The sequence below is a fragment of the Aplysia californica genome, unplaced genomic scaffold (genome assembly GCF_000002075.1).
Source record: "Aplysia californica isolate F4 #8 unplaced genomic scaffold, AplCal3.0 scaffold00185, whole genome shotgun sequence".
Lineage (NCBI taxonomy): Eukaryota > Metazoa > Mollusca > Gastropoda > Aplysiida > Aplysiidae > Aplysia > Aplysia californica.
Window position 1 is genome coordinate 635761 of NW_004797455.1, and position 13242 is coordinate 649002.

Consider the following 13242-nt stretch of genomic DNA (forward strand, 5'->3'; position numbering starts at 1 on the left):
GCCACGCGGTGGAATTAGGCACTCGTCAATTTTTTAGCATATATATATATATATATATATATATATATATATATATATATATATATTGGAGTAATTGGTATCATTATAAAGTGTGTTCTTTTGTCTTGCTTTTATTGAAAAAATTACACACTGATCTTGAATAGGAGTCGATATATTTTTGCAATTGAAATAGATGGTGTTGCTTGGTTTCAGAAGTAAAATTAGCGAGAAAATGGCCGGCAAAGTTTGGTGACTACCAAGGTGTGAGTCCTTGAAAAATGCAAAATTACATCTTTTGTGCTTTTGATCAACGTTTTTCAGTCAAATCTACACATGAATGTTTTTTTAAATGGACATTAAAGATGTTGAGCCAAAAAAAGATAATTTTTAAAAAATTGCCAAACGTCCATAAAAATGCAGATTTCTTTGATTTCCTTATTTTGACGAGCGCCTGATTTCACTAGGATTCCTCACATTTTACAGCTCTTTTATTTGCCTTGCTTTTGGTGAAAAAATACTCATCTTTTTAAAAAATGAATTAAAGTAGAGAAATTTGTGATTGTAAGATGTTGAGGTTACCCTGTATCAGAGGAAAAATTAGTGAGAAAATGGCTGCCAAAATTTGGTGACTTTCAAAGCTTGGGAACTGCAAATTTACATTATTTGTGCCTTTGATCAACACTTTCCAGTAAAATCCACATATAAATGTGTTTTTAAATGGGCATAACTGGCATAACAGGTGTTGAACCAAAAATTGAAAAAAAAAAAAAAATTTTAATTGTCCCTAGACCAGAAAAATGCAAGTTTCTTGGTTTTCATATTTTAGACAAATCTGATTTCATCACAATTGTAAATTTTTTTTTAAAAAGGTTCAATGGTTTCTTATACATCTATGACTCAGAATCAAAAATTCTTTACCATTTGAAAGATAGAGGGTAGGGTGACACATATTGTTAAATCAAATCAAATTCATAAAATAGGTCCCGTATAACGGAAAGTATAGAATAATTAAATAAAAACAAAAGCTTACAACTCAAATATACTCCTTTGAATTAAACAACCGTACCACAACAAGTAGCATTATGTGTGCATTATACATAAATATCTGTATTCCAATAACCAACAAAATTATCAAGTAAAAATAATGACTGAACGAAAATGATAAAAAATTAAATGAATGCGCATTAAAAAAATTGGCCCTCTTCCCCCAATAAGGAAGGCAATTCAATTTCTCTTCTTTTTTTCTGTCACTCACCAAAACACACATTGAACATAACACATGTGGCCTATACTATATTATATCATACATTTACTCACAAATAAAATGCAGGGTACAACAGGGTTTCAGGTTCCGAAATAGTTCACTTACATTATATTCTCACGGAAAAAAGAAAGTTTAATATAGAAATCAAATTGTACTTGCAAATCAAATTCCTTTACTTACTTCCTTCCTTCCTTTACAGAGTCCATTACATATATTTTTCTAAACAACACACGCATCAAGGAAGAAGCTATGAGTTATGAGGATAACTTATTTTCATTGGAGAGTCCATTTTAGCACAATATCTATCACAAGTTGAGCATCTCCTTTTCCAAATTCACAAATGACTGACTGACGACACAATCAAAGCAAGGAAAAAATAAGTTGTTTGATGAACAGCTGGGGGAATCTGATGCTAGATTTTTTCTAACTATTGCCCAAGTTCATCTAACATTTGAAGCGTGGTCAGTTCTCTTTGAGATTGGTATTTATCCAGAGACATTACACGTCGCAGTGATGCAGGATGCAATCTGTTCTGGACATGAACACGGTGGATGTGTCGGTCTTGTCTCTGCCTTGTGATCCGAGACCTAAAAGGTCTATCATTCGTCTTTCTAGACACACCGACACATGCCCACAAACGTCCAATACTGTTTCTGTAGACGTCGAACCTTTGAGCCCCATCTTGCTGTGTACATGATACAATGTACTGACAAGTATCCACTTTCAAACAAACACAGAAAATCAAGTTTTATTCCCATGTGGAGAAATTTTTTTAATAAAGTATCGCAGTCTTTCTGTAGGGACATTTTATACCTCTCAGCCCAGATGAGCCTTTAATGGCAGGGCCAAAGTCAACGTCCTAAATTATCTAAATTGTGTCGATAGGGGTGTAAAACATCTACTTAAAAAAAACAACTTGGTAATGGTGAACGAATAAAAACCAAAATGAACAAATGACCATGCACAGAAGGGTGTGCAAAAAAAGAAAAGGACACGCAACAGAACACGGACACATTTTAGAGTCTTACAAATATAAGTTTATAGTTTATAGAATGTGCATGCAAGACTGTATACATGTTACAAGTACCTTCTCAAGCCTGCAGAGAATTGAAAATCACGAGGCTATCTTCATTCAAACTGAACAAAAAAGCCATAAAAGTTAATCTCCCACCCATTCTGGTCATAAAAATCATGCCCTCACAATCACCTGAACCACAATAGATTTGTACATTCGAAATTATTTTGCACTATGGCAGATAAAAAATATCATATCTTTCAATTTTTCGTTCCAATCGCTGTTGTAAATTATAAAGCAGTGGATGAGATGTTATACCGCTGGTATGAAGAGCTCTAATTGGCCTGATTGATATCACGCATGTTGTCATAAAAACTGGAAGGTGTATAATGTAGGCCTACTATACAAAATTATCTACTACACCTGTTCTCTCCTGAATAAAATAAAAAAGTGCAGAAAAGTTCAATGTTTTTGTTAAAGAAAGCGTTTCTATATAAAACATGTACAAAAATGTATACGGAGGAGTCGACTTTGTTTAAAATTTGCAAGAGTGCCAAATTTTCAATTAAGAGAGATTTGTCCAAACAGAAAAAACATATTAGTACATTAAAATGTTAAAATGCTTGTAAACAGGCCTTTGCAAAATATGGTCACAATTTCATTTTGATAGCCATTGCTTAAAACAGAGATGGGAGATAATAATAATAACTATAATGAAAATTTATATAAAGAGCCTACTCCCTAGAGGGTTGCGCTGTGCAATGCAGAATTATCAATGAACTTAAATGAGAAATCAGAGAACTGAAAATGGACATTGCGAGATCATTTAACTTCACATATGCTAATAAATCCCAGACCCACACACATTCTCACACACAAAATTTACTGGCAGACGGTTGCAATTGTATTGTCTTAACACTTTTCGTAAACTCTCTTTTCTGATGTTATGAAATACATTTATTTTGTGAGAGAATTTCAAATTTTTTAAGCATAGGAGAAAAAGCTCTTCCGCACAACTTGTTAAACTTCACTGTGTCTCTGATAAAACAAGAAGGCAAAATTTTTCAACAGAGTCAAAAATTCTCTCTTTCTAAAAAGGTACAGGTAGTTAAACTACCGGAATCAAATGTAAATTGAAGGCTTTATCAAGTGTTTGACATAAACCATCACTAAAAGAAATATTGTAAAGGGAATTTGGCTTGGCACCTTTTTGCAGTACTTTGTTTTTCAACCTTTTACGTGTATCAGCGTGGTTTGGTCAAGACTTTTTCTGTGAATAGGGGCTAAGCCACAATATACACAGATCAGTAAGTGTGGTACAACCTGTGATACTACACAATGGCAAGTTTATATTATATGGAAATGGATTTTTTTTTTAAAGACCCCCCCCCCCTCTTAAATCAAGTGACGCCAGAGTCACTGCAGCACAATGCATTGCAAACTTAAATTTAGGATACGTTTTCGATTTCCTTCTCACTGATAAGAAGTAATTTCCCATTCCTCTTAATGAGCCTGCATACACAATCTTAACAGAGCTCATAATTATAAGCTTAATTCAGTACAAGTATTCATTTTCAACAACTTATTGCAAATATAACGTATCACAATTTGTGTAAGATGGCTTGCAGACGTTAAAGGATAGAACATTAAGCACAATACAGTAGCACCATAAGACAAGAAACAAAAATTGACCTTAGTGACTGCCTTACCAATATATTATATTAAAAATATAATGTATATATTGTCAAACTGCACCTCTTACTAATTTTCAGATGGCCTACCAACATGAGAATAGGGGCAGCCATTGAAAAAGTATCCACAGAAATCCTCATAATTTAAGCCAAAATTACAAGTGTAATTGACATTGTATTTACTCAACTGGTAAGTGTAAAGTAAGAGCACAGTTTTAACACCCCATTCAACAATGTTAGGTTATTTAAAAATGTGACATCTCCAAAGTGACGTCCATCCCTGACAGGACTGAGAAAAATGTGTTGAGAGCCTTAACAGTAACACTATCCATCCATGCAGCGCGCAACACTTATCCCCACGGACCAGGATACAGATGCGGTACATGCTAGATCACACCATTGCTAGTTGGCGTCCCGTACTGGCAAAGTGTTAAAAACTTCATAAAATGATCCAAGGTCAAGAACACCCAGGATTCAAACCAGGGCTGTCCACTCCATAGTCCAGCATGAAAACAACTCAGCTCACAAAATGTATTTTTTGTGAAGTGCACTGACAAAACAAGTAGATTCTAGGATTTAAGTCGGGAAATAGATACAGTAAATATATATAATTTACAGTTGGTGAAGTTATTAAAAGTATGAAATAATGAAAGACATATTAAACTCAAACAAAACGGCATCAAATGAAAGTCTATAAATTTGACCCCGGTGTCGAATTTACGATGATATTTCCATTTGTGGATGCAAGAAGTAACTCATTTTGTCAGTGCACCTCACATTTACAGTAGAGTATAGTATAGTGAATTCTTTTTTAATGCTTCAAAAAGTAAGCATCTCATTTCATCAATCGTTTCAAAATAAAATTGCTCAAAATTGAATGTGAACATGCACACTCATGCATACAAAAAAAACTTGTTAGCTCATTGACCACTCCTTAAAATGCCACATATATTTCCAATCAATGCTCCAAGTTGTCATAAAAGGCATGGGCATCTGATGGGATCACTGCTTTCAATTCCTGCAAGTCCCTATATTTTGAGCTGGGGATAGGTATTCTTTGTGAGTGTAGTGCAGGGACAGCAGTGCTTGATAGTAATGATAGCGTGTAGTTGTACTGATCAGGAATGTCTTGCCAGTCCTCACAAAAAGCGAGCTTGTACTGAATGTTCCCATGAGAGGAATAGCGAAGAGCTCGTATGTCATCCACTTTTACATCCCCAGCATTTGTTCCTGGTAGAATGGTTGAGTATTCTTGTACGGACGAATACTTCCTGAAAAAAGTGTGGTCTAGATATTTAACATCGTATGGACGAGAGCTTTGACCTGCCAATCTGAAGACATTAATGTAATCACATGGTACATTTATAACAGCATTTTTGAGAGAACGTTCAATCACACTATGAACACTATCAACTTCCATTTCAGTGTGCCCCTTAGTGAGGTATTTCTGATCAATAATGATGTTGAGTTCACGAGCAAGATCCATGATAGCACTAGCAAGCGTAGCATTTTTGCTCTGGTACAGGCACCCATCACTGTACAGTATTATTCTGCCATAAGTACCAGCGAGGTTCTGTAGGTAGTCTATGATGCACGATGAGAATTCATCAGATGTCAGTCCACCTTCCCCCTCATGCCAAACATAGCATTTCACATCTCGTGTTGTAATATTAAAGACAGTGAAGTTATGCACAGCAAGTTTTCTTCGGTAGTAAAGAGCAGACGCTTTGAGCATGGGACTAAACAAGATGGATTGAAGACTCATGCAAAAGACACCCACCCTGTCCACTGGTTCCATTCTTTGAGTCTCCAGTGCTGTTTTAATGTCATTTTCTTTCTCTTGTTTTGCAGCCTCTTTCCTTTCTCTATGAAGCACCCAAGTATCTTCCGTTGAGTCACCTGATCGATATCTGACGCAAATGTCACACTTATCCTTTTTATGGGGAAACAGGGCCAAGTTATTTTTGTCGAACTCCTTCCTAAAGACATCAATCCCCACTGCAGTGATTTCATTTTCAATACATTTTTCCACATAAAGTCTATGAACCTCTTTTATAGTTTTGAACATTGGCTCCAAGTACAACTTTGACGAGCTCTTTTTACAATAATGGCTTGATACTTTTGGAAGACAGTCAAAAAACTTAAGATTTAAGAACAACTTGGAGTCTCCTGATCTATTATAGTGTGCATGTGATTTCAAATTTCTCTTTTTTGGTTTTGCAAACAGGCCCCTAATGAATCTTGATCCTAAATCCATTGTGTTGCAAAACATTAATCTGCACACCTCAACCTTGTCATCGCCTTGTCTCAAATAGTACCGAAAAGTGAACTCACGGAGAGAATTAGGATTTGGTGTGTACTGCTTCAGTTTTCGCTTCCTGTCTATGAGACCTTTCACGAGTGTCTTTTTCTCTTTCCAGTCTAAATCCCAGACCTCCTTGAACAATGCCATTCTATCTTCTTCTGTTACATCCCCACACTTCAAATATTTTGACTTGCAGAAACACCTGGGTTTCATTTCCCTCTTAGGCCGCTCAACTCCTCTCTGTGTCATGTAAGGTAGCCCCATTTCTCTCAGTCTTTTGCGCTTGTTACATTTCCACTGTTCTTCTTTCCTTTCGCGTTTTCCAGGGGTCTGAGAATGTTCATTTTTGTCTTGCATGTTCTCCTCCATCTCTGTATCCTGCGGTAAAAGAGAGGGTGCTGTTGGCTGACCCATGTGGGCCTCTCCAACATACAGTGGCTGGAAAGTGTCCTCCTTATTATTTGGATTCGTACACTGAACATTTGAGTTTGCAGTGTGGACGCCAGATTTATCACTAGTATCGCTGTCATCAGTATTGTCATAGTCGTTGTTGACAGCGACAGTGTCATCAGTTGCCATAGTGCTGGCTTGGTTTGGGGACACCTGATCCGTTTGATCAAAGGGCACTTGGTGAGCATTTTCGGTAGACTCTGGCACATTTGAAAGGGGGACATGTTCTGTTCTATCAGGGATAGGGAGAAACTTCAAAGATTTGTTTTTCGGTTCTGTAAACAAGCCATGAATAAATCTTGACCCTAAATCCATTGTGTTACAGAACATTAATTTGCACACTTCAACCTTGACACTGCCTTGCTTCAAATAGTACCGAAAAGTGAACTCTCGTTGGGAAGAGGGATTTGTTGTGTACTGCCTCACTTTTTGGACTTTGTCTACAAGACTTTTCACTAGTGTCTTTTTCTCTTCCCAAGTTAAACCCCAAAGCTCCTTAAACAGTCCCTTTCTGTCTTCCTCTGTCACATTCCCACACTTTAAATATTTTGACTTGCAGAAACACCTGGGTTTCATTTCCCTCTTAGGCCGCTCAATTCCTCTGTGTGTCATGTAAGGTAGTCCCATTTCTCTCTGCCTTTTGCGCCTGTTACATTTCCACAACTCTTCTTTCCTTTGACGCTTCCCAGGGGTCAAAGAATGTTCCTTTCGGCAATGCTTGTTGTCCTCCCTCTCTCTTCTTTGCGGTAAAAAGGAATGTGTTGGCTGGGCCATGTGAGCCTCTCCAACATAAAGAGGTGGGAAAGTGCCCCCTGTGTCATTTGGGTTCATGTACTGGAGATTTGAGGTGAGGACAGCATTGGTAATGTCACTATTGTTGGTGGTAGCAACAGTGGCATTAGTAGCCACACTGCTGGGTTGGTTCAGGGTCATTTGATCCCTTTGATAAAAGAATGCGAGGTGAGCATTGTCAGTAGACTCCTGCGCATCTGAAAAAGAGACAAAGTGTGATGATATTAATTTTTTTTTAAAATTTGTTTTATATTATGATGACATGATGGAAGCTTACAGCTGCAAAGCAGAAGTAGACATGACAAAGTGGATGAAGATGAAAATCCTACCAGCTTTCTTCTGTATTCCTAGAGCTTTCAGAATTTTTGTAACTAAGAAAAGCCCTTCTAATACCCCCCTCCCCCTTTTACATATATGCCAATGTACGAAATGGAAAGCCAATATAAACATAGTATTTGTGCATCCCACTGGAAGCTGGGAGCTACTGCTTGGGTTTTAACGGTTAAAGATAATTTTGTCATAAGTAAAAAATTTATGAGGATAAAATAGGGCTGACCTGGAAAAAAAAAAGGTGAGGGGGTTGTTAGAACAAAGCGCTTTCTTAGTTGTTATTATATATACATATATACATATATATATATATATATATAATATATATATATCAATATCAGTTTACCTCATCAAAGGCTGTATCATGACATTCACCAACTATATTAGTAAAATCCTATGTCTAGATATATTATACACCATAGAAATATAATATACCTTTTTTTAAAAACAGAGTGCAACCGTTTTGTTATCCATCAAACAAAACATTACAAATTATTTTTAAAACATGCAAAATATTATTATTAAGAGTGTAATGCTTGTTGTTTAGATATTAGAATGTATCACTGTCCCTATCATTTCAATTAATATTTAAGGGGAGGTGATGCTGAAATTGCACTATGTTTATAACTTTCCATATAATATGTGAGGCAGCGTGGTGAAATTAGGCGCTCGTCAAAATACAAAAATCAGAGAAACAGACATTTTTCCACCAGTTTGGAAATTTTTCTAGAATTTTTACTTTTCAGCTCAACCGCTTTCATGTCCATATAAATACACATTTCCATGTGAATTTTACTGAAAAACATTGACCAAAGGCACAAAATGTCATTTATCTGTTTTCAAGGACTCTTTAGCTATTAGAGTTACTAAACTTTAGCAGCCATTTTCTCACTAATTTCACCACTGAAACTAGGCAACTTCACTTCCTTCAATCGCAAATATCATGAGAGTTTCGAATCAGAAGTAATCGGTGGAGCTAAAACCCATAGCACCGTATTCTATATTACATAGTAATAGCTATTGTTGGTGCCAAAACCCGATTATCCCAAAACTGTTACACAAACTTTAACTTCTTGCAAGAAATTTTGTAATGAGAGACCACTCTGACTCTGAAACAAGAATAGAACAGAGGGTTGTTAGGGTTAGGGTTTGGGGTAGGGGTAAGGGTAGGGTAGGGTTGGTATTAGGGGTTGGGTCAGGGTTAGGTCTTTCCTTTGGTTGTTCGTTGGGGTGGTCACTTTTTACTGAAGTCCACCCTCTTTTAGTTGCCAATGAATGATGATGACTGTCACTTAATGATTACATCTCTTTCAAATTTTCCATGAATAAGCTGAACACAGTGATAACACAAATCATAATAGAATCTAACTCTAAAACTTACAAACGAGGGGGAGGACTTCCGTAACGAGCGACCACTATGAGACAGAGTAGAACAAAGGGGTAGGGTTAAGTTTTGGTTAGGGTTAAGGTTTGGGGTAGGGTTAGGGTTAGGTTTACGTCTCTTCTTTATTGTGTTTGTTAGGGTGGTCGCTCGTTACAAAAGTCCTTCGAAACGAAGACTGTCTTAAAAGAAAGTTTCTGTCCTCCATAAAGTAAAAAGTACGCAATCAACAGCCACTACATTTTGTGACATCATGATATCATGTCAAAAAAATCTGACATCCAAATTGTAAGTGCAGTGGTGAACGGGTCATAGAGCTGTGATGTGTAAAAAGTGAGGTGTTCTTGTGCCCTTTGTACAAGGCAGATTCGAGGATAACGGCTGAGCAAATTTAACAGTGGTGCAACCTTTCTCATGCTACAATGTCCGGGTTGTGATCAAATTTTCAACTCTTCTCTGCACGTCTGCAATTGAAACCCATGGTGATCTATACAAAGTAATAGGGAATAATGCACCATCAATCAAACAGAAAGGAAATGGATCAGGGAGGTTGAAGGTGGGAGGTCTTACATGAAATATGAAACGCACAGATAATATGGAGAGAGCAAGGTGATGCACATACATTGGGTTTTTTCGACATGAATGGCATCATACTGAGCTGGCTAGTCACACCTGGCGTAACTGTCAATGGTGACTACTACAGGTTCATCCTCAAAGACAAGCTGAAACCTGCGATCTAGAAAAAAGAGACGCTTTGCTTTTGATGAAGGCGTCATCCTGCATCATCCGATCATGACAACGCACCTATTCACAACTCCGGAGTTGTGAAAGCTTCTCGAGTGAGGGATACTCAGGGGAATAATTGGAACATCCACTCTATTCGCCCGATCTCGCCTGCTCATGAAACTTCCACCTCTTCCCTAAGGTGAAAGAAATGCCGAGAGGGGTGAGGTTGGCAAACTGAGGACGAGGACCAGATTCAAGAGGCTATGAGAAAAGCACTCGAGACCTTGAACAAAGGATCACTGACGGTGACTGACCACTGTCTTTGACCGCTGGGTACATCAAGTGGAGAAATGTTTTGAACTTGATGGTTCCTAATGTTGAATAGGAATTTGAATAAGTGTCTTGAACTTGAAGGTTCCTACGTTGAATAGGTATTTGAATAAGCTTTCTGATGATACCAAGTAGATCTGCAAGGTGATTTATATTATGTGTGAGGACAGCATGACACTGACAGGGGAATTTTATTCAGAGACAGACCTCGTAAGGCCATCTTTATTCGGACTCAGGTCCGAATAACATTTTATCATATTCGGACTCGAGTCCGAATATGAAAAAATGTTATTCGGACTCGGGTCCAGAAAAAAGGAAGTGTCTTCGTTCTATAGACCAAACGTCCAGTGCTTCCAATTTTCCGCCATTTTTTAGTTTCCCCCACACCTTTTCTGCTGATCCGATGCCCGCCGCCTCATTGATGCGCCCCCCTACCCCCCATGTTTCCCACTTTCTTTGTTGTAGAAAAAGGTAAAATTGAAGATTAGCAGACCACCTGGCACCTGCATATTATGAGCTGTGTAAAAAAAAAGACTGATTCGTTCAAATATACAAGCCTGTGTCATCTCGATTCAAGAAAAAGTTGTGTTGCTGTGTAGAGCTGAGCATACGAAAACTTTTGATTCCATAGACCAGCGCACAATTCATTACGTAGATCTACGTCAAGACTAGCTTATATTATTGTAATAATGATCAGTTACCGGGGAAAAAAAGACTGACGCGTATGCGACGTTCAACGCCCGGACCAAGAGTGCCCCCCCCCCTCCCCGACACGCACACACAGCCACACGTGTGCAGGCCGCCCATCCGATCCCGACACACGCTAACGAGCCATCTTTAATTGCTTCTGATGACCTCTTGACAAATAAACATCTAGTAGAAGTGCTATAACTTTTCAGGCCGGCCTCAAATTCATCATAAGATAAAAACTCGGCTCCTGTACAAAATGCCATTTTGTCCGAAGTGATCCCGGTCTCTACCCAGCCTGAGGCGAGTCATGAGTGAGGTAGGACAGGAAGCCGGAGTCACGAGTCACAGGAAGTCGGAAGTCGGAAGTGATGTCCTGCTGGACAAGAATCAGAGTCCGAATAACATTTTTTCATATTCAGACTCGAGTCCGAATAATCACTTCGACCTCGTAACAACCCTGAACATTATCCTATTCATTACTTTATTAAAACTAGAGATTCTAGATCTAGATCTCTAGATCTAAGATTCTAGATCTAAAATCTAGATCAATATAATATCTAGAATTCTTGATCTGATAATATTCACCGACTGTTACTAGATTCTAGATCTAGATCTAGATCTAGATCAAGATCTAGATTCTAGAGAAATCTGGTCAGACAGTCAGATAGAGACAGCAGACAGACTTAAAATTAAAAAACAAACAATTGGCTTGGCATACCAATGTCATTGTAATTGTGGATCTCTCTTTCACAACTCATCACGAATAAAAACAATACTCTTTCTATTAAATTGTAGATCTAGATCTACACAAATGAGCTACTGGTTGTGTGTTGAAAACCACTGAAAAAAGGGCAAACAATCAAGCCCTAGATCTAGATCTAGATCTAAATCTAGATCTAGATTCTAGACTAGATCTAGAGTCTAGACCCGAGGCCTATCCATCGACAAAACTCAGTCGAACTGTGTACACTCCACCGTGTTCTAAACCTACTCTAGATTCTAGGCTCTATTGCTGAGACTGAGAGACTTACTGACTGACCACTGGCCACTAACCACTAACTGATGTCGAATGAAGAAGGATAAATGCCTGAATGATCTCGGTTAGGCTGGATCTATCTAGATCTACATCTAGATCTAGAATCTAGATATCTAGATCTAGATCTATTAGACTAGATCTATATCTAGATATAGATCAGTTCTCCGCTGTTGATCTTGAATCTTGATACATGTACGTACTTCTAGATTCTAAATCTAGCAGTAGCCTCTCGATTCTAGATCTAGCCCTCAAAGCAAAATGAGAACCGAACAAGGAATCAATCAAAAACATTTTCTTCTCCAAAAATATTGTTTCTTTCTTTTTCTTACAGAATTACTAAGTTAATAAAAGCAGTGCATATCATAACATATAATTTTGAGAGACCACAGGAGGATTTCAAAATAATAAAATTAATTCATGAATAAAAGTTGCGGTTCGTTTACTTTGTCGGTCTATCAAGTTTTGACAAAGGAGACCCCGGAAGCTATCTAAGCGTTGACGTGTTACTCCTAAACTCCCTGCGTTGAAGAGTCATGTTCAGTAGTTTATTCCCAGAATTCCACTAAAAGTTGGTCTGTCATATCAAACATGGCGGAGAATAGTGCGGATGCTGCGAAGACTGGTGTTTTGACAATTACTGTCAAAACGCCGAAGGAGAAGCATAATGTGGAAGTAAAAGAAGGAGCTTCAGTTCGAGAGGTAATTTTAGGGTAGATTTGATAAGTGAAGATACATATTTTAGAGCCGTATAAAGCTTTTGTATCATAGCTGTGTCTGTGTTTTGGTTTGACACCTGACCTGACCCCGCAGTTTGATGAATCGATTGGTAATACACTAGCCCTAGCATGTTCTAGTATGTTCGTAGCGCTAGGGACAGCACAGCACACTATTGTGACAGATGAACAGGAAGTGTAAATGAACATTTCAATTAATAGCTCCTTGTCAGATATCAGATGTTTGCGTACAACATGATTGTATGAAGTTGAAGACAATTCACACATATTTGACCATGGCATAGCCTGCATTGATAAAGTGCCTATCATCAGGGCATATAGAGGTATAGTGAATAGAGATGATAGAGGCTACACACACATTATTATTCCTACTTAGTCTGAACTTGGACTTCTGGAACATGTCTTTTTTATGTTAGATTTATCTAATTTTAAGGGAATATTGAAGAATATATGGCCTACACCGGACCACTCTCATATTATTGCGGGAGAATGGGGGGG

General features: G+C 37.8%; 2 protein-coding genes across 4 annotated transcripts in view; one reads left to right on the forward strand and one right to left on the reverse strand.

Annotated features, from left to right (window-relative positions):
• Window positions 1–820: 820 nt before the first annotated feature.
• On the reverse strand, window positions 821–12250 carry LOC101856023. Of its 3 annotated transcripts, none has more exons than XM_005098504.3 (2): window positions 12028–12250; window positions 821–7714 (listed from the first exon to the last, which is right to left on the reverse strand). In XM_005098504.3, the coding sequence occupies exon 2, from the start codon at window positions 7656–7658 to the stop codon at window positions 4929–4931; it is 2730 nt and encodes a 909-aa protein (XP_005098561.1). In that variant the 5' UTR covers window positions 7659–7714; window positions 12028–12250; the 3' UTR covers window positions 821–4928. The 3 variants fall into 3 exon arrangements, with proteins under 3 accessions (XP_005098561.1, XP_005098560.1, XP_012938077.1); XM_005098503.3 differs by having other exon boundaries at window positions 12006–12250; XM_013082623.2 differs by having other exon boundaries at window positions 11693–12250.
• Window positions 12251–12588: 338 nt separating this feature from the next.
• LOC101856428 (ubiquilin-1) overlaps window positions 12589–13242 on the forward strand; it is a 20204-nt gene continuing 19550 nt past the window's right edge. The window contains exon 1 of the mRNA XM_005098505.3: window positions 12589–12709. Within this exon, the coding sequence (XP_005098562.1) occupies window positions 12599–12709 (111 nt within the window). The 5' untranslated portion in view covers window positions 12589–12598. The remainder of the gene's footprint in view (window positions 12710–13242) is intronic.

What these genes read in the sequence shown, in the direction of transcription:
- LOC101856023 (XM_013082623.2), bottom strand. Translation starts at nt 11,732, where the DNA reads ATGAGTTGTGAAAGAGAGATCCACAATTACAATGACATTG. An exon ending in CCACAATTACAATGACATTG is followed by an intron (nt 7,715 to 11,692) that starts GTATGCCAAGCC and finishes TCTCTTTTTCAG; the next exon opens with ATGCGCAGGAGTCTACTGAC.